We start from the raw sequence: 26,940 nt of genomic DNA on the forward strand, positions 1-26,940 counted from the left end.
CGCCAATGATCACCAACTGGAAGAAGATTGATGCATCAAAAGACAAGGATGTCGATCCCTCCCTATTCCGACAACTTATAGGGTCCCTGATGTATCTAGTCAATACCAGGCTAGATATTTGCTACGCTGTCAACACCCTTAGTCAGTTCATGGTGGAACCAAAGAGGGCTCACTGGGTAGCAACCAAGCACGTTTTTAGGTATTTACAGGGAACAGTTGATTATGGGCTCATGTACAACAAGGGGTTGGATATCAGGTTGAGTGGATTTACTGATGCAGATTGGGCAGAAAGTTTAGTGGATCGGAAAAGTACCTCTGGGTACTGTTTCAACATTGGATCAAGAATAACTTCCTGGTGCAGTAGGAAACAAAAGTCCGTGGCTCTGAGCTCGTCTGAGGCAGAATATATGGAAGCAAGCACAACTTCGTGTGAGGCTATAGGGCTTAGAAAACTGTTGGAAAACCTATTTAGAAGAAATATGGAGGCGACCAAGATCATGTGTGATAATCAGAGTTGCATGAAACTCTCTGAGAATCTAGTATTTCATGATAGGTCAAAGCATATTGATATCCGATGTCACTTTGTCAGAGGTTGTGTCCAACGAGGAGCTGTACAGTTGAGCTACACTCCTACAGGGGAACAAGTGGCAAAGATCCTCACAAAGGCCCTTGGAAAGTCAAAATTTGACTACTTCAGGGAAAGATGGGGATGGTAAAGAACCCCTTTCGGAAGTAGTGTGTTAGCAGCACGAATGAAGAGGGAGTTGCAGTGTAAATGCAGTGTTGGGAGAAAGGACCAACTACACCACAGATGCAGGAGGAGTTGCAGTGTAGATGTAGTGTTGGGAGAAAGGACCAACAATAACACAAATGCAGAGGAAGTTGCAGTGCGGATGCAGTGTTGGGAGAAAGGACCAACAACAACACGGATGCAGAGGCAACTGTCGTATAGATGTAGCAGTGGCAGTAACAAAGTCATGGGTAGCAATGTAGAGGATATTGGGTAGGAAGGCCTAGCATCAGCACAGGTATGGATGCCAGATGATCAAATCAATACTCAGTGAGGAGTATTGCTAGAGCACAGTTCTCGCTAAGAGGGAGTGTTGATTTGGGGTAGCATCGGATGTGCTTTAGCCATGAAATTTGGTGGAAAGGCTGGGGCACATAAGATCTCCAATACCCAGAAAAGGTTTGGGCAGATTCTAAACAGATCAGGAGATATTAAAATAATTAATATTTTTAATGGAGTCCCTAAGTCTAAGCTTAGGGAAAATAAAATATTAATGTGTATTAATATGTATCTGTGTTAGAATGGTCCAAAAGACATGGATCAAACCAGATCTAATCTTAGTCGTTGATTAGGGACTTAATTTTGGCCGTTGAGATGTCAATAGAAAAAGTATAAGAGGAGGCTTGAGGGGCACTTGGAGAACACACTCAAGGAGACCAGCCAGTTCAATTTTTGGAGTGGGGTTTGCTGAGAAATTGAACCAGTAGTCTGGAGAGCAGTTAGGAGGCAGCAAGGAACAAAGAGACGGAAGATCAGCACAGAAGAGGCAGAAGTAGTGCTAGAGGAAGCCACGCAGAGGTAGCAAAGATTGTGCAGAGGCAGGAGGGTCTGCGTCATCCACGCAGAGGCTGCAATGGTGACGTAGAGGCCCAGAGAGGCTGTGCAGAGCCTCATTAGGCTGACGCAGAGCCTCATTAGGCTGACGCAGAGGGTTTTAGGCTGTAGCGGAGGTTAGTAGGGCCTATGTTGGGTCTAGAAAAGTGCTGGAAGTTTGTCTATCTGTGGGTAAGCCAGTTTGGCACCTTGTTGTACAAGAAAATTGCTGAATAATAAAATCCTCCCTTGCTGCACCGGTTTTCCCACAATGGGTTTTTCTGGGGACATTAGTCCAAAATAACTGTGTCAATGTGTGCATATGTTTGTTTCTATATTACGGTGTGATATCTGCAGCAATATTTATTTTAATGTTTGTTGAAGTAATTTCATGAATAACTTATGATGAAATAAGTAGGAAAAGTAAATCAGTTGCTACAGTGATAGAATTTTCACACGTAATTCCACAAGAATCCTTTTATTCTGCTACAGGATCCGCACTCTGCTTCAAGACTTTGGTTTGCTGAAATTTTTCTTTAGAAACCCTTCGTGTGCCACAAAGATCGTAAAAAAACCCTTTATGTTCAGTTTGCTACAAGAAGGCACAAAATCGACCTCGCTTAGCGTTACAAGACATAAATTTCTAGGTTACAACATTTTGTGACTATCTCAAGATACCTCGTGAATTGGCTTTAGGAACTCAATTCCCTACCTCAGATAATGTTTATCTTGCAATCTGCAAATAGGAGAACTCAACTGCGACAAAAATATGGATTTGCCTCAAACGAAGACTCAGTGAAGACTCGACCTTCTATTCATGCTTAGGTGGATACAAAAAGATTAACCATCCATGGTTTGGCCTTAGAGGATTGTGAAGAAGTTGCATGAACCTTCAGATATGTTGCAAGCTTCTTTAATTGAATTTATCTCTACGACGTAGGGGGTTTGGTCATCGGAACTCGACTTGAACCAGATATCTAACCTTAGGAAGAATCCATTCAGTTATCTGCGGAATACGTCCAATTTAAATGTGTTTCAATCATCCTTCCTAAGCTCTTCCACGAATCTTCCTTGCTGCTCCTGATAAAGAAAGCCATGTGCCAGAACAAAGTAACCAAAAGGAGAATATGACTAACTAGGGTGGAATCTTTCACCACTGAAATTAGTAGAAGAGAAGGGATCTTAAATCCCTTAGAGCTTAAGCTCAGAAAAACAGAGGATTTGATCCACAATGGATGATGATGATTTGATCTCAACTCCTCTCTATTTATAGATTTCTCCACGGGCTTCAAGATGTGAGGGATTGTGGGTGCAACCCATAGTTTTGGGTTCTTTTGCCCCAGCTGACCCAACTTTTGCCCCAATTTGGGAAAAATTGGGTTTTTACCCCTTTATCAAGACTATAGCCTACGGGGTTGGATAGGCTATTTCGTCCCTCATTAATCCTCAATTTGAAAAGTACATTACATCGTACATGACAACATAGGATGACTGTATGCAGGCTGTATGTCATATGACGCAAACTCGCCAACTTTTTTTTTCTAATTAATTATTTATATAAATCTTTTGTTTCTCGACTGAAGAAAAGTTGTAGCAAGATAAAGTTTGAACTAAAAAGGCGGTGGTTGACGACTGTGGTGGCTGACAAGACTTTCAACTAGTTGCTGCGTTGGAAGGAGGCATAGTCATGGGCCGCAACAATCTATAGGAGAGTTTGTTTCAACAAGAGAATTGGTAGTTGGGGAATTGCTGCAAGAGGTGGTTGCCTACATAGATTTAGACAAGAGGGGGGTAGAGAGGCTCGCAGATAGAAAATTGGTCACAACAACCATCACGACTGAGACAAAGTATGTGAGACACCAAGGTTGTGAGAGCTTGTGTATGGGTTAGAAAGTGTGACCATCAACAAGGAGTTGTCGTTGAGAGCATCCGCTACTCAGTGTGAAATGCAACTGTACACATAGGAATACAAAAGTCACAGGTAGAGTGCCTAGTCATCGCATGGGCTGGTAAACAGTGGGAAATGGTTACGAGGTCAAGTCTAGCCATCACAAAAGGTTGTCGAAGAGTGCATAGGTGCTATCAGATGCAACATGCCCAGTTGTGAGTCGTTGATAGGGACAAATAGTTTTGGGCGTTGGGGCAACAACTAGAGTCCCCACGCATTGTAAAGGGGCATTGCCAATAGGTGTTAACTGCAACAATGGGTAATTGGTCGTAAGGTTAGCCACACATAGTAGCCGAATAGTCGTGTGTCCCAGTGGCGCAGAGGCCACAACAAGTAACATAAAGCTTAGCCAATAGTGCAAGTAGGATTGGCAGATGTTAGCCCTTAGAGGGAGAGAGAGAGATCGTACCATAGAGGTTTGACAATATATTTGGGTGTCGGAAGGACTAGGTAGATTTTTTTAGTTGAGATCAGGTCAAGATGACTGTAGTGTGTCTTCGATTTGAAGATAGGTTGGATAAAGCCTCAAATTTCTTTCCTTGGGAGGCTAGTGTCACCCTTGTTCTCAAGGAAATGATCTCTGGGAGATTGTTGGGAAGGTGATCTCGAACCCGATAGATGCGAAGGAGAAGGCCACCCTAGTTAAGAGGAGAAATAAAGGCACAAAGGGTACTTTTGGATGCAGTGAAGGAACATTTGATTCCTCACTTGTTTGAAAAGAAGTTAACAAAGAATATGTTCGATGCTTTGGTGGGCTTATACTAGAGCAAAATTGTTAACATGATAATGGCGTTGAGGGACAAGCTATGGTGTACGTAGATAACCAGATGTGACATAGTGACGAGTTACTTGATGAAGATCACCCAGATTTGTGATCAACTCGCAACAGTGAGGGAAAAGGTTGACGACATATAGTTAATAAATGTGGTGTTGAAAGGCTTCCAGAGACATGGGTTCCATTCGTTAAGACTCTGTGCTTGAGAGAATCAACCTTCATTTGAGAGGTGATGATTACATTGAGGAGGAGATGAGGGTGCAGTCAAAGCCCAAGGCTAGCAAGCAAGAAGAGGATGAGGAGATGTCTCTTGTTGGTATGATAGTGAATAACAAGGGAAAAGGTTTGAGTAGGAGTCAGTTGTCAGTTTCATAGCCGAAGGACTTGACTAAGGTCAAGTGTTGTTCCTGTCATAAGACAACACACTATGCTTCATAGTGTCCAGAAAGGAAGAAGGGCAGAAAGGGTACATAGTCAACTGTAGCTGGGTTGACAAAGGCTCATGTGGAGGAGTTTGCCTTGAAGTTTGAAACTAAATTCTCACTTGTTTCCTACCTTTCGTCGAACACCTTACCAGTTGGTGTGTGGCTACTGGATAATGGAGCTACACGACATATTATAGGGGTACGAGAGCTATTTGACAACTTGACAAAGAGTGACTCAATGTTGCATGTGGAGTTTGGTGTTGATATGAAACATGTAATGAAGGGGGTTGGAATAGTGATATTCTAGCTTGAGTGAGGAGGCATGTTGAAATTAATTATGTACTATGTGCGTCAGAAGTCAAGTGGAGTTTGTTATTAGTCTCTATGATCAAGAACAAGGGTGTTTTGATGTAGCGTTCTCTGATGGACATGCACTGATCATACCCATGGAACCTAGCTTAGGTGATGGCTACATTATTGGAATTAGATACAACAACCTGTATAGAGTAAAGGGCCAACCCATTCGGGCAATAACATTAAGCAAACAATCATATAGAAGGAGTGGGTAGCTCCCAAGTTTGAGTAGTGCAAAGGGAGTCAACCTTCATGTTTAGGTGGCGAGGAGTGTTCAAATGATTCTTTCAAGTTTGTCAAAATGATGTCTTGGTATGAAATGGACTTATAGGATGTTTAGGAGCAAGGGGTGTCTAGGAACAAGACCAAAGGGAGTAGGTCTTCAAGTATGATTCCAAACCAAGTGGCAGGGATGACTTTCGTTTTAGAGGGAGTATAGCCATGATAGTAGATGCAATTCTAGACTAGAGCGAGTACTTGGTGGTAGAAGTACCTCCCTCGCTAAGAGGGAGTGTTGATGTTTGTAGCTTGGGTAGGTGCTTTTGCATTGGCCTAAGTGTTTATGCATGCAAAATTTGCTGAAAGTTTCCTTAAGACACTTGCTCAAGTTTTCATTAAGTTGCTATTGTAACTTTTAGCTGAACTCTAACTTAGGGAAAGCACATAATTAAAGAAACTTACGAAAAGTAAGTATTTGCTTTTAGTGATTATGTTCTAATCTCAACTATCGATCAATGTTATTGGAACCAAATTGGTGACTGAGCCGGAAAACCTTGTGGATCGAGAATTGGTCGGCACTGGACCAAAATTGGTAAAAAAACCGAATCAAAAATTCAGTTGACCAAAAACACAAAATATTCAAATTTTAAAGAAAAACATATATTTTCATGTGGATACATATGAATCCAAACCATTTATACACAAATAAGCAAAAATTCTCATTTATATAGCATCTAAGGGTGCACATGACCAAAATAACATTGAGTGTAATCCATCTCTGAACCAAAAATACATCAACAAATAAGCTCTAGATGGCCTTTAGCATCCAAAAAAAATGCTAAAACAAATACCTACATTGGGATCTTCATGACTAATATAACCCTCTAAGCATTAAAATAAGATAGAGAAAAGGTCGGACCGACTGGTTCCGCCGGGTTCGATAACATTGCTATCAATCTCAAGTGAGGCAAGATCTAATATTGGCCATCAATCTCATTGGAGATTAGGTTTAGGCATTTGGCTCAATGTAAAATTATAAAAGCAAGGCTAAGGAGAGGAGAAAGACATACCAGACAACAACACAATCATTGAGAGAAGGATTTTCTCAAGTGAGGAGTGCAATACTCAAGTGTGCCAAGTTTTAGGAAGGTGTAGGGGGTCAACATATGAGATCCAGATCAACTAAGGAGATCAAGGATAGATCTAGGGTTTGATTAGCTTGATTAGATTCAGGGTATGTTGTAATTGTAAATTTCCTAGTTGGGTTTGTTACCGCTTAAACTAGCAAGGGTCTTAAGAGCAGATCCTATGGAGCAACTACTAGGTCAAGGGAAACAATGGAGCGATAGCCCATTGTCACCTTAGCTATGGCTCCCTGCTCTTTACGGACTTTCACTGATGGGAGGAGACCCGATATGAGAGGAATCACGATAATGGATATGTCAATGAAAATGATGAAATGTGATTCCCAAGGCCTATTCACAAGAGAGACTCAATTGTATGGCTTTCTTGTTTTGGAAGCAAGGGGACGAGCTCTCTAAGAAGGGCTAAGAAGATCCTTAGGGCTAGGTTATGAGAGTATGCTTTGCCAAGATGGTTCCTAGACCTAGGGGTCTTTGTGGGGACTTGGGTTTTATGTGATCTTTGTGCAATTGGAATCAACAAATTGTGGACCACAAAGCGCCAAGTGGACCCACAATTAGGTCAAGGGTATGGAGTTGATCAACCAAGAATGTGCTTCACCTAATTAGGGAGGAGAAGAGGATTAAAGAAAGATTTTTTTTTTGATAATTTAATGCTATGATCCTAATGAGGCTACTAGCCAATGGGAAACCAAGGGCAAGAATCGATCTTCGAGCTAGGGCTTGAGATATCTCAAGATGCCATTATCAAATTTCGTGAAATTTGAAGGGTTTCTAGAGGACACACCAACGCAATTGTGGGAAAGAGATTGAATTCTTTTGATGGCTAAATTGTGAGAAAAGCATTGTTTTAAGAATCCGCCGGCTCGAAACCGACTAGACCGAGTTGGTCCGAGTTATGCCCTCACTGGGTCGACTTGGCCTTCGAACCGGTTTGGTCGGCCAGGTTATTACCGAGCCAGCTGAGTTGTTTAACAACTCAACCGGCTTGGTAATAACCCAGCCGGCTCGGCCAAGTCTGAGCCTACTCAGTCGGCTCCGTGACAGCGGCCCGAAAAAGGAAAAAACAACGATTTTTTTTTAAACTTGCTTTTTGGGGACCCCAAACCCATTTCTAATTTGCCTATAGGTTATTTGGGGTCCATTCCCCTCTCCTAAACCCTATAAAACCCACCCAAGCCCTCTCATTTCCTCACAACTATCTCATTGCATTTGAGTGAGAGTTTGTGAGGAGTTGTGGAGTTTATTTTTGGAGCAACAGTGAGGAGTCTTGGGCAAGCATTGTAGCAGGAGTGAGGAGCTTCTTGGGTAGCCATTTGGAGTAGCATTGAGGAGGCAGTTTGTGCCTAGAGGTATTTTTTTTCACTTGCAAAAATTTGGTTTTGCTTATTAATTTTTATGTGCAAATCTCGAAATTGAAAAGAGTGTTTTTTGTGAAAGAAATGAACATTGAAGCAATGCTATTTTTTTGTTTTCATTTTCAAATTTTCTTCTTTTATTTCCAAGTCAAAAAATGGCACATAGAGTGAAAGATGTTGCTTGGGCATATGTTGAAATGGTTGATAGTCAAATGCATTGCAAATTTTGCCATAGAAAAATTAAGGAAGGTCCTGGGGGCATTAATAGGCTAAAACAACACTTGGCGGGGATTAGAGGCCAAATTACTCCATGTGGATAAGATGAAATTGGGGAGATTAGGAAGAAATTGTAGCCAACTTTGAGAAGTTTAAAGAAGAAAAGGCTATACAAAAAGAGTTAGAGGCTGAAATTGGGAGGAAGAGGAATATACAAAAAATGTTGGCTACCAACCCCCATTTTGATTTTGAGGGTTCTTCCTCTATCCCGTGTACTGATGCATCAAACCCCTTCTGATATGTTCCTCCCTCTTTGGAGTCTATTCAAGAAAAGGGTAAGGGTAAAATGAAAAAGAAGGGTGATATGAATATCAAAAGTTATTTCACTGTCACACCCTCCTCTCCATTAGATGCACATGGTCCTCGAGCTAGTAGAACTTTGCAGCCCACTTTAGACGACCATTGGAAGAAAGAATTGATGGAGACTGCTTGTGATTACATATGTAGATTGTGGTATGATGCTGATATCCCCTTCAATGCTTCCCGTTCACCATATTATGAGCCTATGTTTGATGCCATACATGCTGTTGGAAAAGGCTTCAAAGGCCCTACTCTGCATGAGATAAGGGGGTATCGTTTGCTGAAGGAAATTGCCTCCATTAATGAGTATTTGAAAGATTTCAAGGACTCATGGGCAAGAACAACATATACCATCATGTCAGATGGATGGACTGATCAAAGGAACCGTACCATCATAAACTTTCTTATCTTTTGCCCACAGGGAACCATGTTTCTAAAATCAGTTGATGCATCTGATAAGGTAAAAGATGGACAATTGTTATTTAAGCTATTGGATGAGGTTGTTGAGGAGGTGGGGGTGGCTAATGTTGTTCAAGTCATCGCAGATAATGCCTCTAACGATGTTCTTGCTAGTAAACTGTTAGAGGAAAAACTCAGAACCATCTTTTGGACCCCATGTGCTGCACATTGCAAAGACCTCATGCTTGAGGATATTGGAAAATTAGATTGGGTCAAAAACACTATAGATCATGCCAAAAGCATAACAAAATTTATCTACAATCATTCATGGATTTTGAGCCTGATGAGGAAACACACAGGGGGAAGGGATATTATTAGGCCTGCCATCACTAGATTTTCGACTCATTTTTTGACATTGCAATCTATGCTTTCACAACATAGAAACTTGCAAAAAATATTTTCCAGTGAAGAATGGAGTCAAAGCCAGTGGTCTCACAAACAGGAAGGCAAAGAATTGAAAAAGAAAGTTACTGAAGAAATATTTTGGAGAAAGGTAGCAGAGATTGTGAAGCTTGCTGAGCCACTGGTTAAGGTGTTACGGTTGGTGGATGGGGAAAGATTGGCTATGGGCTTCATTTATGAGGCTATGGATCAAGCAAAGGAGCAAATAAAGAGGGCATACAAGGATAAAGTGTCTAAGTATGGGCCCATTTGAGCAATCATTGATGAAAGATGGAACAATCAACTCCATCGCCCTATACATGCAACTGGGTATTTTTTGAACCCGCGATATCATTATAAAGCTTAATGCGACAAGAGCTTTGAAGGGGGAGGTTAGAGATGGATTGATTGACTGCATTGATTGCATGATCCCATTGGAGTGTGATCAGCCGAAGATACACCGACAGGTCACAACCTTCAGCAATGCCTCAGGTATCTTTGGTAAGAACCTAACAAAGATTGCAAGGGAAGCAGATGAGCCAGGTAAACAAAAATTTCAATTTTCAATTTCTTAATACTTATTTTGTTAAATCTTTTATAATTTGAAAGTTGGATATAATTTGTAATTTTGTTGAGCTAACTCATTACACTACATTGTTTTTTGCAGCACAATGGTGGGAGGCTTTGATTGCCATTGTCCTGAATTGTAGAAGTTTGCAATTCGTTTTTTGAGTCAAACTTGCAGTGCTACTGGGTGTGAGCGCAGTTGGTCTGTCTTTGAGAGGATTCACACGAAGAAGAGAAATCGTTTGGATAAAAAATAATGGTTAAATGATCTAGTCTATGTCCAATACAACCTCCGGCTCAGACGCAACCAATTGCTGAACAAAAGACTTGATTCAGATCCCATTGTGTTGGAAGACATTGATCCAACATCAGATTGGGTAGTGGAGAGTCATCCAGCAGAGTTTCATTCTGATGAGGATATTGATTATGATTATGAGACGATAGCATCACTCGAACATAATGTTCAGTTGAATGCAGATCCTGATCCACTTGTACCAACCTCAGGGCCAACAAGTCCTCCAATTGTAGGCGCTTCCTCTGCTCAGCCACGACAGAAGCGCATATCTCGTCTATCTCAGCGTGTAGCTGTTGCACAACCTGCTAGTGCTACCACTTCTACAGTTGCAGTTGGAGATGATGATGAGGGGCCATGGGGTCCCTTGTCTGAATCTGATCTAGAGGTTGAGCTAGATGATCTTAGCTCCTCTAGTAATGGCCAGTAGCACTGATCACAGTTTACTTTTGTTGTAGAGGCCATTTCTAGCCTCCTTGGTTATGTGTTTTTGTTTTGATCTCTATATCATAATCATGTATGTATTGGACAGTGCACCGGGTGCCATTTTGATATAATGGATATATTCATGAGCTTACTTTGATCATATGTTGTCTTCTATCTATATTCTAATGCTGTGTGTTTGGAAACATGAACGAAAATCTTTAAAATTATGTTGTTTATAAAATAAATAAATATTTAATGTATTTCGTACAACGATCGAGTCATTCAAATCTAGTGGGGCGGGTCGATATCAAGTCGGAGTCGGAGTTTTAAAACATTGGAGAAAAGTGATGCCCTAGGTGACCTATGGAGGCTAGGCCTAGAAAAGGAAGGGGAGGTGAGAGAAATAAGCTTTAAAAGTGATCACCTATGGAGGATTAGTGTCTTGTCCTTTGGGAGAGATGGAGTCAAGGAGAATTTATGGTTTGGAAAGAGTTCACCTAATCAAGGAGGCCTTCAAACAACTTCACATGGCATTAGGGCATGAGAGCAGCTGCTTCAAGGTCTTTATACTTCAATTTGCAATAAATGATGACTTTTCGAGATGTATTTAACATAAAATAGCTCTGGGAACATTCACCCATTCATACATGGCCCATGACATGATGCAACACTAATTCCACCAATTGTATAGAAAAGCAATGAATTTCAGACTTGTATAGCGAAAATCCTGGAGTCGGAGTTTTAAAACATTGGAGAAAAGTGATGCCCTAGGTGACCTATGGAGGCTAGGCCTAGAAAAGGAAGGGGAGGTGAGAGAAATAAGTTTTAAAAGTGATCATTTATGGAGGATTAGTGTCTCGTCCTTTGGGAGAGATGGACTCAAGGGGAATTTATGGTTTGAAAAGAGTTCACCTAATGAAGGAGGCCTTCAAACAACTTTGCATGGCATTTGGGCATGAGAGCAACTGCTTCAAGGTCTTTATACTTCAATTTGCAATAAATGATGACTTTTCGAGATGTATTTAACATAAAATATCTCTAGGAACATTCACCCATTCATACATGGCCCATGACATGATGCAACACTATAAAAGATCACAATTTCCACCAATTCGTATAGAAAAGCAGTGAATTTCATACTTGTATAGCGAAAATCCCAACAACATTCATGTGACAAAAGTAAATAACAAGAATAAACATGAAAATAACACTTACATGTATAAAAGAGTATATCCAATCATCAAATTATGCCAATAGAGAAGCTCTAAGACAAGAGAGAGATATCCAAACATCAAAATTCATCCATATCATCCAAACTCGCCCTCTAAAAGGTATATCAAAAATCTCACGAGACTAACCTAATCCAAGTGATGATCAAGGAGAGAGAATGCCTCTCTTTTATTTATATAATCCTCTAAGGGATTCAAATAACCTAATTTGGACTAGTAATGCCCCTAGAATAAAATAATGTACATAATAACAATAATTTGGTGACAAGCCCACCAAATAGCTTAATAACACAAGAATAAGTCTCTCAAGAGGGTCGAATGATCAACAAAGTGAGTCGTTGGGTCTTTGAGGAGGCCTAATGAAGCCCAAGGGGTGCGATGATGTAGAAATGGACTCCAAACACAGTGGGCAAGGGGTTGGCCCCTTGTTTTCCAAGCAAGAAGTTGTGGTGCTCCCAAATAGGTGTGGGGGCAAAAGGACATCCTCATGGGTCTCCAAATGGATCGAAAATGCGTGTAAACCATGTGTAAGGGCTAGAATGATGATATAAGCCCTCCCTCTGCAGCGGGAGGGATCCTCTGGACCCTGGAACATCTGCCAAGTGTATGGTGCAAGTGTGGAGCCGGTTGGCCATGGTGAACTAGTTGTATTATCCTCATCCAAAAGGTGGAACACGAGCAATCAATGAACGCTGCTAGGGATTGATGAAGTAATATTTGCTATGGTGGAGGTCCATGGCTTGCAACGCTCACCCTACAAATGCCAGTGTGGCCCTTTGGAGGGTTAGGACCTTGTATAGGGAGACGAAGCCCCAAATGGAGACCCACTCGCAATCCTGCATAAGATCCAATGCATCCCCTTTGCCCTCCAATACAACAAATCATTAGAGTAATCAAGTAAAAGATCTTATAAGTCATGGAATCAATGGGGTACTTCATGGTGGCATGCCTTTCCATAGTGGGCTTTGGCATATACTAGTGTCTCCAAGCTCAATAAGGGGTTTACTCAAGGAACCTATTAGGTGGTTTCAACCTTTAAAGGGGTGTGACATATTCATGGTACATCCCTCAAATGGTAGGTGGTAAATGATATTGTAATGGAGTGGAGTGGGGATCAGGGGAATCATACAGACCACATGTCATGGTACAAGGGTAGCTATAATAAGGGAAGCCCACACCTTGGTATATGAGCCAGTGTTGCAGGAAACGTCCCCCCCCGGATCAAAAGCCGATCCACGATCTCTACGGATCCGTGGGTGATCCACCCTCCAAAACACGTTTTGGAAAAACCAAAATGCAGATCGGGCTGAAAAATACGGTTCTTGCCATTTCGGAACCGTACGGCCTGATCCGCATTTTAGTTTTTTTCGAAATGCGTTTCTGCTTTCTCTAATCTACATTTCGGTTTTCCCGATCCGTGTTTTGGTTTAATCCAAAACGCATTTTGTACAGAGGCAATTGAGCAACTATATGCTTAGGATTGGTCCATTTGGGAGCATGCATGCAATTAGAGATCAAGAGACTTTTTCTTCTCTTGAGTGGTGGAACATGCGTGGAGGTGCTATTCCACTTCTACAGACTTGGGCATTATGGGGTGCTATTACAGTTGGTAAACACTTCTTTTGGAGAGAGGTGTTGGAGCTCTTATTCTTTCATCCGCATTGTTAAAAGGAACATGTTGAGTTTAGACCGGGCAGAGAGTTTGGTTTATGTTCATTACAACTTGCAATTGTTGTCCCATTATTGTGATGGTGCAAAGACTAATAAAGACCTTAAGGTTTGGGATAGGAATCTAGAGGAGCCCAATTTGGAGGATGGAGTGTTGCAATTAGAGTAATTAGAAGATGCTCTTATCCAGGTATATCCATTGTGGGATGAATTTTGCTTATAAAGCATTTCTCTAATTACCGTTTTTAATTTTTTTGGTTAACTAGTGGGTTTTTTTGGTATGAATTTTTGAGCGATCCCAGGATGATGATGATCGAGTTGAGATGCCACCCCCATCTGGTCCTTTGGTTCCCAGGTTCCATCGTTCAACACCAACAGTAGGGGGTTCGTCTTCATCAATTTCAGTGCCACAACTTCCACAAGCACCATCTTTTTCATTGTCACCATGTGGAGGCCCACTGCCACGTTCTCTTCGTGGTGGAAGGACGAGATTAGTAGATATATTCACAATTTACTACTTTTGTGATGGATTAATCATTAGACTTGTAGGCTTGTTGTGAATTTGAACCTTTTTGTCTTTGGTGGTGACCAAGTGACCTATTTTGTAAACATTATTATCTAAGTAACCTGACATGGGGATTCAGGGTTCATAGGATACGGGGATTCAAGTGTCGGATTCAGACACGTTGACCGCTCGGAACATGACACATAGGATTTGCTATATATATATATATTAAAAATTAGATATTTCTTACACAAATTCTCATTAATGATGCAAATTCATTGATTTCAAACATAGATCTTCATCTAGATCTTAGTTTTACTTTTAACAAAGTAAGTTAATAACATTATAGCATGCATGGTACATACAAAATTCAAATACATGTCACATAAATCATGATTCATAAATGAAAGACAAGATAGTAAGATAAAGATACTGACAATTGTAGTTTTCTCATTAAGTCATCAAATCAAAATGTGTTACATAGGTAGTGCAATGCCAATGGCAAATAGAAATAGAAAATATAAAACAATTATAGGTATGCAAGACTCAAGGCAGTAGGTAGCCCATGACTCATGAGTCATCAATCCTCATAGTCATCATCAAAATCAACATCAATGTCCTATCATCATGGTCACCAGTACCACTGCTATCCTCTGGATCCTCCTCCTCCCCTGTACCCATAGTCGCCTCTGCATCTGCTGGTGTGGAGGATGACCCCTCTAAAATATCACCGCCATCAAATCTAATAGCCTCTAGCACTGGATCATTGAGATCCATGTTGGCCAATGCCAACTCAACACTGTTGTCTAGACCCATATCATCAGGAAAGACATCCCACATCTTTGTCTTTCCCCTCGACCACTCTTCCCTTTGCCTGTAAATAAGACGAAGGTTGGTGTGCACATACACCATTGTCTCTGCCTTGGACTGCTCAAGCCTGCTCTTCTTCACACTACAAATTCCCATATGTGCTCCAATTCCTCTTGCAACAAGAGGATGAATCCACCTGAGAGAGGAGCCTCATGGCTAACTGCTGAAGGGGAGGGCTTGTTGCCCCATGATTTGCCCACCAAGAATAGGGCTTCTTAGCCCCCCTGTCTCTAATCACATCATATCCTACAAATCGAACAGTGCCAGTGGAAATCTTTGCAAAGGCATCCTCCACCTCATCAAGCAATGCTCTATTCTGGAAAACCCGCCTGAATGCATCTTTCCTCCCCTGTGAGATTTCACAATCCATGTGAGGAGGGAATCTGCGGGAAGGTCCATCATTCAACCACTCATGGCTGTAGTATTTTGAGTTCAATGAGTGAGCCAAACAATGTAAAGGTGTGCAATTCCTATCCTATTCGCTGACAAGAATATCCTGTATAGTACCACAAAAGGCCTTTGGTGATGTCTCATACTCGGGGCACTCACTCTGTAGAATAATGTTTCTCGCAGACTCAATCATGGAATCCCATCCCTCATAAACCTCTCCTAGGATGGGTTTTTCTGTATCTGCAAATCGAAGCAAAGAAATGATAGGGTCCATGATTTGAATAATTAGATCTACCCTCTCCCACCAAGCATCATCTAGCACTGTTTCCTTCACTCTTTTAGAGGGTACTTGATCTGTCTTTCTCCAAAAAGACCAAAGCTCAGAAATAACCATGGCCCTAAGAGCGGTCTTGACCTCTCGCAACCTCTTCAACATGATGAATGAAGAGGCAAACCGTGTATCAACAATCTTCAACAATGATAGATTGCTATACTCCTTGTAGATAGTGAGGGCATTTGTATGATTTTACACAAAGTTACGGATATGTCGTGCATCCTCAATAATGTTACCAATCCATAGCACATTAGAGGCAATGGATTTCAGTGCTAAGTTTAATGAATGGACAATGCAAGGTGTCCAAAACCCTTGTGGATATTTAGCTTCCACAATCATGCCAGCAGCCTTGTAAATAGGTGCATTATCTGTAATGATTTGCACACAAGAATCAACACCTACATTTTCAATAACTTTAATAAATAACTCACCCATAAATTGTGCATCCTTGTATTCTCCAAGTGTATACACTGCTTTCAAGAAAACTGGACCATTCAAGGAAGACACCATGAAGTTGATGAGTGGGTGTCGTGCTGGATCTATCCATCCATAAAAAACAATGCTAACCCCAGATGTTGGCCATGATGCTTTAATTGGCTCAAGCATTTTTTGCACCTCTTTTTTTGCCTTTGTCAACAATGTGGTTCTAAGCTTCTCTGAACCCGGAGGCACATACCATGATGGAGACCCGTGAGTTAGAGCTCGACACATCTCAATAAATAGAGGTGAGTGTGCAACATTAAATGATATGAAGTTTTGATAGAAACAAAAGGCAATGGTGAGATCAAGCTCTTCCCGTTTCTCTTTTTGAAAAATCTTGTCCATTGGACCAAGTGAAATTGCTTTTCTTTTTGCTGCTTGTCCCCCAATAGAACTCTGAAATGGAAATTTGGTGGTGTCTTTTCTCAAAAATGGAAGGGGGTCTCCATTCTTGGTTTTTCTTGATTTTGCAGCCACCTTTGCCATACCAACAGTGAACTCTTTTTCCATTTCTCTCCTTTTTTGTAAAGGAACAACTTTACAAGCTCCGACTCCACAACCTGATAAAGCCAACAAATGGCCTCACACAAAAATATGTGCTTGTGAAAGTATTGTTGCAAAAGTTGCATCTCCAATGCACATTGCCTCCTCCCTTCCCCTTGGTGCTTTGCCCATTCCCTCTTGTGACATATTTCCACAAGGGATATTTTTCAATGTTGTTTTTAGGAGGAAGTCTTCCCTCAACATTACTTGCAACAGACTCTGATAATATTGGTGGAGGAGGGGCATCTCCAATGGGGACATTCTTCCCCTTCCTTTGCTCCTTACCTGTTGCCCTTGATTGAGTCATGAATACTGTAAAAAATATAAATAAAACATGCACAAATTTGTAAAAGAAATGCATATACAAACTGCTGTAATAGAAATGCAAAAGATTAGAGATGAAATGCACTTACTTGGTGCTTGAATCTCCTTGCCGAACGCTCCAAACTCTTAGCTCCTTGCTCCAAACCCTTAGCTCCTTGCTCCAAACCCTTAGCTCTTTGCCCACAGCTCAATGTTTGCAAAACTGAATGAGAGAAATGGTAAATAATTAAAAGAAGGACGCTGTTTTTATGCCACGGGTTTCACTTCTTTGGGATTCGAATCTCAAAATCGGGACAAGATGTGTCCTAACGGGACACGACCGGGATTTGATCGTGTCCTGTTAGGACACGTCGTGTCCCATTTTGGGATTTGAATTCCCATCGAATTGTGTCCGATTCGTGGGATTCGGAAATGTGCCCTGTTTTGGACGAATCCAGTTTCAGAGATTATTATTTGAATTTTGGATATGACAAATGTTGATAGTTGCGCACTTGCTAGATAAATCATAATATGCTCTATGTTTTATGTTTTATAATATGCTTAAATGTTTTATGTTTTATAATATGCTTAAAAATTTGATGTATGTTTGTAATTGCTAGAATATAGATGGTTGATGCTCGAATAATTAATCATTGATGTACAATGGGGTCATGGATGCCATAGCTATCTTGATTTATGTAAAAATATGCATGTTTTTATGTCTTCTACAACTAATTTTGTATTTGGGATGTTTGTTTTGAATATAAATGCAAAAAAAGTACATATATATATATATAGATAGTAGATGCTTTTGAGACGCTTCGCTTCTTAGATTTTTGGCCGCGTCCCCGCTTTCAAAAAACGTTCCCGTTTCGTCCTCGCTTCGTGCAACATTGATACAGATGCAGGATTGGAAAATCAGTGATGTGGTGAAATATCAGGAACATGACAACAAAATTCGAACGATCTGCAAATTTTCCAATTTCACTGTACTTTGATTTTGTTATACTACTTATATGGTCCTGATTATTATAAGAAGCCCCCGGAACAAAAGAGGGGAAGAAGGCATACTGTGAAACTCTCGAATTTTCTTCTAACCTGTGCAGGTTGGAATTTGTAATAGAAAACAGAATGTATCAGAATCTACAGTTGGTTCTCCTACGTGATTCCCAAATGTCAATATACATATATAATGCAGATGTAATAGGGAAAAAATTGAAGGAGTCATATTGTTCATACTAATGTAAAACATTAGCAAATCTTTATAATTCTGAAAACATCAAGTACAAGCATATGGTGGCACTTATACTAAGTTTTTTGTTTTTTTGTTTTGTTAGTACTTCTGTATCTAGAAGAATCGGCAACTGGGTTGGGCTTGTACTTGCATGACATGGGGTCGATTCCATCTGCTACCACTACAACCTCTAGGTGAACCCATACTCAGCCCACATTTGTTATCGGGGGGGGTTTGAACCTCAAACCTCAAATTTCACAAAGACTTCATATCACATTGATTGCCAATTGAGCTGCCCCTGAGGGGGCTGGGACTTTTACAAACCTATTGAGATATAAGGATCTGATATTGTTTTATAGGAAAACTTCACGATTTTAAATAAAATATATTCATAATATGGACATTTGGGCGATACTTAATTTTGGATTGGTGAATTTATCTATGTGACAATTGGGAAAATTATTCAAATTGTGAATATTAGCCCCTCAATAATTCCCTGGATGTAATCTGTAAATAATTTAAGTGAAAAACTTGCAACTGAAACAAGAAACTGCAATTATATGTAACATTAACTATTCATTGTTTTTTTCTCACTAGGGTTACAGTTATTCCAATCGTTGGCTGATTTATGGACAACTTACACTGATTAATATTCCTATCGCTTGAAAATGGCTAAGTGAGGTCACAAGTGGAATCATTTGATTATGTCAGACATTTTTAGGTTTTAAATCTTGTTTGCTCATCATCTTAAAATGAGATGAATTGCAGTATCCCTGTTGACTGTGGCCTTTTCTGCTGCATATCAGCTGGTGTCAGAGAGTGTCAAAGCAAAGCAGCTTCAAAACTCTCTTCTTTTGGAGAAGCAGGCAGTCGCAAAGCAGCTGCAGCACACTAATGCCTCAGTTGAGTTTTCTAAGCAGAAGATTAGTCGTCTTGAAGAACAGGTGTGTCTCTCTGAAACTTTTATCTAAATTGAGCATGCACGGCATCCTGTTTATTTGAAGACTTATTCTTTTATTTTACTCACGTTTTTCCTCTGCAGTTGAGGATTTATTTGGACCAGGTTGGAAAGGCTACTGATGAGAGTAGGCACTATGCACTTGCTTTGGAAAGTTCAAAAAGAAATTTATTGGAGTTTGAAAGAGAAGTGCAGTCTCTGAAGTCTGCAGCTGAAGCTGTGCGGAATGATCTTGAGCAAAGCAGACTAAAATTGTCTGAGGTTCAAGTGGAGTTGGAGAAAGAAAGGTGAGTTAGCTGTATTTGTTGTGGACGTAGTTGACATTGAATCTGTATTGGTTGGATTGACTTCCTTTTCTGTTCTATGGTATGAAGTAGATATGGGAAGAAGAGAATTGAAGAAGATTTGATGGTGGTGAATAGCAAACTTGCACGTATCAATGCCCATAATGATGCAACAACTATAGAAAAGCTCAATGAAGAAATCAAAGAATACAAGGCGATATTAAAATGCAGTGTCTGTCACGATCGGCCCAAGGAAGTAGGTACCATAGGATCTGTAATGCATTTGAAGTGTTTTAGCTCCAATACTGCTGGTTTACTTTCTACTTTCAAAGTAAACTATCTGTGTTTCTTTCCTTCACATATTTTCCAATTTTTTTAACAAAATTGTTTCATGTGTGTGTTTTGGCAGGTTGTAATTACCAAGTGTTATCACTTGTTTTGTGGCCCTTGTATTCAACGCAACTTGGAGATTCGTCACCGCAAATGTCCAGGGTGCGGTACAGCTTTTGGACAAAATGATGTACGGACAGTATACATATGAATATCATCGGGCATGGTGAAGAGGAAGTTGATGATGGTGGGCCTGCATCCAATTTTTTTTTGTAAAAAGTGGGGGATGCAGGGTGTAGTTGTACTTCTATATCTTAGTGTACCTTAAATTATCTTGTATAATTGTTACTGACAAGTTATTACTTTGGGCCCTCAAATTTTTGGAGGATGTTTTGCTCTAGACAGTGTTTGCCAGTCTCGGATTAATAGTAGCATAATTGTTTACTGCCATTCATCCTCTGAAGTCAATTCATTACTTTGGCCTTGAGGTTTCCAGTGTTCTTTAACACTCTCAGCACCGGGGTCAATTGTATGCTGTTTATATACATTTTTCTGTACCTGAATGGATCAAATCAAGCCATTGAATTGGTTATTTTAGAAAAAATTGAGAATAAATTCATCAGGCTGATGGTGAAATAGATGGTTTCATCCAAATATTTGATCGTTAATTTACAAACATTTAACTATGTTGGGTTGGCACTGACCATATATTCGAGGTCATATGAGGAGTTAAATTGTAACCACTTACATTGGACAGGTAAGAAATATATGGGAGGAGAGAGGCTTGTACCACCATTATGTGCCCATTAAAACTGACTGTATATGTTTAATGTCCCTTTCTTCTCACAGTCAAGAATAATGCTCAAATATTAAGTCATGAAACTCGGATTGAATCACCAGACAGTACAATATATCGCATTGTTTTGGTTGTGTTGATTTATTGTCTGCTTAAATCAACAAAATGATATTCACTGGAAGCTTTTGTGAGAAAGCGAGTCTGTGGACGTCAGTCTATTAGTGTTTGTGACATAATTTGACCTGCTATATCGAAGCACAGGCCATGGTGATATTTTCGTTTCCTCATGATCAACTTTCGACTTCTTTGCCTATTGACAGATTTACCAGTATAGGCTAGATATCGGCTAAATCAAGAAAATCAGTTATTGCACATATTTGGTAATTTTGTGCTTCAATTAACACCCTCTCTTTTTATTTTTAGTAAATTTCTGGTGTATTTTTATTTATTACATAATTTATTTATTGACGTTTTTATTTTATTATTTATTTATTTATCCATAGATGTTTTTTTTTGTTGTTATTTGTAACACCCTCTCTTTTAGGTTTATATATTTTGATTAATTTTTATTGTATTATTTATCCCTTTTATTATTTATTTTTATTTTCATATAATTTATTTGGTTTATTTATTTATATTTTTATGGTGTTTTATTTAATTGTAAAAAAAAATTAGGTAAGATAATCATTTAAACAAATAATAATATTAACTAGTAATAAGGTATGAATAAGTTAATCAATAAATTAAATAACTAACTAAACAAACTAGATTATTATTTATTAATTATTTAAACAGTTCAAATTAATTCCCAAAGATAGCTGTTTGGTTAATTTATAATATATAAATATATTAAGTAATATAATATATAATTTTTCCCCTCCCTAGTCAAATATAGCTGTTTTCCTCTAGCTGTTAGGTTGACCTTTCCCTTTATTTAACATGCCTTTCAGATCTGCCTCTTCATCTGGTCCTGAAGAACCACACTGGCCGGTTCAAAACGGGTCGACCAAATATTCTCAATGTGATTTTTCCCGAAAAATTTTCATTAACGAGATTTTCAATGTTCTTTACCTGAGTTTGGCAGTATCATTTTAGATTATGCCACAGGCTGTAGGATTACCTATAGTCAACCAGAAATGATGTTCAGTACCATATTTTGTAGTTTTTTTCAAAGGGGAGCTCCATGTTATTTCCCCCTTCTTCAGAAGTTTTAAATAGAGGAAGGTGTTAACCACCAGAGGTAATGTTAGGTTGACCTTTCCCTTTATTTAACATGCCTCTCAGATCTGCCTCTTCATCTGGTCCTGAAGAACCACACTGGCCGGTTCAAAACGGGTCGACCAAATATTCTCAATGTGATTTTTCCCGAAAAATTTTCATTAACGAGATTTTCAATGTTCTTTACCTGAGTTTGGCAGTATCATTTTAGATTATGCCACAGGCTGTAGGATTACCTATAGTCAACCAGAAATGATGTTCAGTACCATATTTTGTAGTTTTTTTCAAAGGAGAGCTCCATGTTATTTCCCCCTTCTTCAGAAGTTTTAAATAGAGGAAGGTGTTAACCACCAGAGGTAAGAATTGCTGAGGACTCATTCAGATTGGAACCTATACCTGTTGTAAATATCCTCGGTATCTCTTGATATTTCCGATCTTCCCATGTTTTGTCAGATTGCAGATTTGTAAATATTTTCAAAGTTTTCCAGGTCAAAGTTTATTGTTTATGATGTTTTCATTTAATTTCTGATGAGTTTCTTTTCGAACCCTTGGCGTTGTCTTCACTGAAATGATATTTGTAATGTTGATATTTATATACATTTTCCTGTACCTGAATGGATCAAATCAAGCCATTGAATTGGTTATTTTAGAAAAAATTGAGAATAAATTGATCGGGCTGATGGTGAAATAGATGGTTTCATCCAAATATTTGATCGTTAATTTACAAACACTGAACTATGTTGGGTTGGCACCGACCATATATTCGAGGTCATATGGGGAGTTAAATTGTAACCACTTACATTGGACAGGTAAGAAATATATGGGAGGAGAGAGGTTTGTACCACCATTATGTGCCCATTAAAACTGACTGTATATGTCTAATGTCCCTTTCTTCTCACAGTCAAGAATAGTGCTCAAATATTAAGTCATAAAACTCGGGTTGAATCACCAGACAGTGCAATGTATCGCATTGTTTTGGTTGTGTTGATTTATTGTCTGCTTAAATCAACAAAATGATATTCACTGGAAGCTTTTGTGAGAAAGCGAGTCTGTGGACGTCAGTTTATTAGTGTTTGTGACATAATTTGACCTGCTATATCGAATCACAGGCTATGGTGATATTTTCATTTCCTCATGATCAACTTTTGACTTCTTTGCCTATTGACAGATTTACCAGTATAGGCTAGATCTCGGCTTAATCAAGAAAATCAGTTATTGCAAATAGTTGGTAATTTTGTGCTTCAATTAACACATAAATCAGTTCCCGAATCAGTTTACAGAGTTTTTACAAAATCAGGTTTATTGCATGAACTATTTTGTAAACAATGTTTTAAAATCAGTTTGATCTCACGAGATTTTCAATGTTCTTTACTTGAATTTGGCAGTATCTTTTTAGATTATGCCACAGGCTGTAGGATTGTCTATAGTCAACCAGAAATCATGTTCAGTACCATATTTTGTAGTTTTATTCAAAGGAAAGCTCCATGTTATTTACCCCTTTTTAAGAAGTTTTAAATGGAGGAAGGTGTTAACCACCAGAGGTAAGAACTGCTCTGGACTCATTCAGATTGGAACCTACACCTGTTGTAAATATCTTCGGTATCTCTTGATATTTCTGATCTTCCCATGTTTTTTCAGATTGCAGATTTGTAAATATTTTCAAAGTTTTCCAGGAAAAGTTTATTGTTTATGATGTTTTCATTAATTTCTGATGAGTTTCTTTTCGAACCCTTGGCGATGTCTTCACTGAAATGATATTTGCAACATTGATACTTCCATTGGTGGAAATAGTTAGGACATCTTTATACATCTATTGTGATGTATGGCTATGTGTTCACTTGAATGTTATTTCGTTGTCTTGGGGTCTTGAACAGGTTTTCGTCATAGCGCCGGGGAATAGATTCTGATGGGTAAATGGCTCCCCGGGTGCCTTGCAGTGCCTTGTTGCGTGTACTTCATAATAATATATTGGTTCTTGCTATAGATAGCTGTGTAGAGGTGAGTGATCGCTTCTTTTTGGTCCTATAGGACTTGTTCTTAGTTGAAATGCTGGGTGAGAACAATACGTTTGATTAGTTATTTGTTAGGATCTGAGGAAATTTTCCTTTTCCTGTACGCTGATTCAGGAGGGTCAGACAATCTCAGTTATCATTGAATGAGATATTTTTAAGATGGTGCAGAAGATTGCAGTTACTGAAAAATGAGATAGCCCTATTTCAGATCATCTTCTAGTTCTCAGTTATTCACAGTTATAAATAAAAATGTTAATAAACGTTTTCTTGGTTCCTCTTGGCATCTATGTAAGATGAAGTCCTAAAAAGAGTTAAATTTTTTTATGTATGGCTATGCGTTCACTTGAATGTTATTTCGTTGTCTTGGGGTCTTGAACAGGTTTTCGTGGGTAATAGATTCTGATGGGTAAATGGCTCCCCGGGTGCCTTGCAGCTCCTTGATGCGTGTACTTCATAATAATATATTGGTTCTTGCTATAGATGTGTAGAGGTGAGTTGTCACTTCTTTTTGGTCCTATAGGACTTGTTCTTAGTTGAAATGCTGGGTGAGAACACTACGTTTGATTAGTTATTTGTTGGGATCTGAGGAAATTTTCCTTTTCCTGTACGCTGATTCAGGAGGGTCAGACAATTTCAGTTCATTGAAATGAGATATTTTTAAGATGTGCACAAGGTCGCAGTTACTGAAAAATGAGATAGCCCTATTTCAGATCATCTTCTCAGTTATTCACAGTTATAAATAAAAATGTTAATAAACTTTTCTTGGTTCCTCCCGGCATCTATGTAAGATGAAGTCCTAAAAAGAGTAAAGTTTTTTGTCAGGTTAATGGCAATGGTATTCCAAAAATATGCCACTGAAAACAGTTTATTTCTATCATAAAGTCGATATTAGTATTGAGTCTTCAATTTTGTTGGTTTGATGTTACCTTCCCGCTGGTCGAGCTTGCTTGCGCACCTCTCCTTAACAGTCCAGCCCTGCCGGGAGTTCTTGCAATCGACTTGCTTGCGCACCTCTCCTTACAGTCGAGCCCTGCCGGGAGTTCTTGCAATCGACTTGAATTTTGTAGGATTGAAGGTGGCACTCGTAAATTTGTTTGTTCTGCATGTGATGTAATATGAATGATTGTGTTAAATGTGATGTTTTTGTGATCAAAATATTTAAGATAGACTGCACTCGGCCATCATAAGTTAAGCACTTGCACATCATTGTAAATTTGTTTGTTCTGCGTGTGATGTAATATGAATGTTTGTGTTAAATGTGATGTTTTTGTGATCTAAATATTTAAGATAGACTGCACTTTGGCCATCATAAGTTAAGCACTTGCACATCATTATAACTTGAGCACTTGATATTAGTTGTGTAGTCATGGAACTTCATGCAATGCCCTTGCATAATTAACTAGTGAATATTTATTAAATCATATAAATTAGCAAAATCCAATTAAGTGGTGAAATCACTATGGAAGACCATAAAGCAGATCGCCATGAGTCATATAGGTAATAGGAATGCAACTTTTCTCTCACTAAAGAGGAAATGAGAGTCAATGTGTGAGAGTTAGTTGCATTAAATTTAAAGCGGAAATGGGTGTCAATTTGTGGGAGTCGGTGGAATTAGGTAGGACGGAGAGTTCAAATTTTGATAGTAAAGGGTGCCCAAATTATTATGGATATTATTTTAACTATCAAACCCCATACCAACCTCTATGTATCTAAAGTTGCAAAACTCTTTATGTTTATGCAATGGATTCACCATGGGAAACAATGAAGAAGATGGTCACATGTGCAAAACCCTTTATGTTTATGCAATGGATTCACCATGGGAAACAATGAAGAAGATGGTCACATGAGCCACAGGCAATGGGAATGCAACTGTTGGCTCACCGAAGAGGAAATGAGGCTTCACAACTGTTGGCTAACTGAAGAGGAAATGAGGCTTAATCATGGGAGTCAGTGGTATTATATGTGAATTTTAATTATAGACAACTGAAATCACCCAAATTATTATGAAATATTAATATTATCATTCAATATACCCAATATGAATAGGAGAGTTTTAAGTAATAAAAGTTGAAGATTATATATATATATATATTTTCCACTAGGTACATTCTACTAGGTATAATTGGTAACTTTGAAAAAATGGGTGCCACTATTCCACCATTGGTAGAACTATTTCAGAAATGCCACATAGGCCAACATTTCTCTGCTAACTTGAACCCATGCTACTTGGGATATAAATCGTGAACCATACCACTTGAGCCAAATTCCTTTGACAAGATAATATAATTCTTAAAAGATGGAATTTAATTATTTTTACTGAAAGGGAAATGATCTTTATTAATGTGAGAGTTAGTGGCATTAGGTATGTCAAAGTGTGAATCTAGAGAGTAGAAAATGTTCAAATTATTATAGGTAAAATGAATAATGGCAGTTAATATACATGGATTCGGTTAATTATAAAGCTAAAACAACTAACTCTTAAAAGAACTAAATGCATAACTCACAAGATTAGAGGAATCAACCTCTATCTCTTTTTTGTTAGTTCAAACACTGTTCAATGGTCGCTAACAATGTTAGACGATGCAAATGAGAAACCAGTGATAGGTGAGCAATTCTAAGTTTGAGCAATCAAGGAAAATAAAAGCTCAAAATATAACATAAAAGGTAGAAGTTGAGCAATTTCATGAAATTTAAAATCTCCACACATATAGTTGGTCAATTATTGAAAGAGTTCTAGTGATAGGAGAGTTATAGTTCATTATGAGAGATTAAACCAAAGAATTAAGCACATTGGTTTCTGAACACCTCAAAGGAGTTATGATATCCCTTGAATATATATTTGGTCAATTAATGAAAGGGTTCTAGTGATAGGAGAGTTATAGTTCATTATGAGAGATTAAACTAAAGAATTAGGCTAAGTCAGTGTTGCAACATTGGAATTCATGATATAATAATCTTTGGATGGAAAAGTCATCATAATTTTTGACATCTCAATTTATTTATGCTAAGACATTTAAAATTAATTTTAATGGTATATGCATATACAAAGAAATTCTAGAGGATATGCAATTAGAGATCAACTAATTATAAAGGTGAAAACATGGCATGCTAAAGCATATTAGAAAAGCATTCAAAGTGAGTATAGTTTAAGGGAAATGTTGCATGATTTAAAACTTAAATAGGATGTTATTAAATACACACACACACATATAATTAATGGTGGATCAACGTATTTACAAAACAAAAAAAAGGCTGCGTGTT

General features: G+C 38.8%; 1 protein-coding gene across 1 annotated transcript in view; it reads left to right on the top strand.

Annotated features, from left to right (window-relative positions):
• Positions 1-20,090, top strand: part of LOC149252749 (E3 ubiquitin-protein ligase BRE1-like 2) — an 88,410-nt gene extending 68,320 nt beyond the window's left edge. Inside the window, exons 16-19 of the mRNA XM_089459790.1 lie at positions 18,888-19,025; positions 19,124-19,326; positions 19,417-19,579; positions 19,733-20,090. Coding sequence (XP_089315916.1) covers positions 18,888-19,025; positions 19,124-19,326; positions 19,417-19,579; positions 19,733-19,864 — 636 coding nt within the window. The 3' untranslated portion in view covers positions 19,865-20,090. The remainder of the gene's footprint in view (positions 1-18,887; positions 19,026-19,123; positions 19,327-19,416; positions 19,580-19,732) is intronic.
• Positions 20,091-26,940: the final 6,850 nt, after the last annotated feature.

The sequence above is a fragment of the Pinus tabuliformis genome, chromosome 7, assembly GCF_031772625.1.
Source record: "Pinus tabuliformis cultivar Carrire ecotype Pingquan chromosome 7, CPIR1, whole genome shotgun sequence".
In the NCBI taxonomy this organism is placed as follows: domain Eukaryota; kingdom Viridiplantae; phylum Streptophyta; class Pinopsida; order Pinales; family Pinaceae; genus Pinus; species Pinus tabuliformis.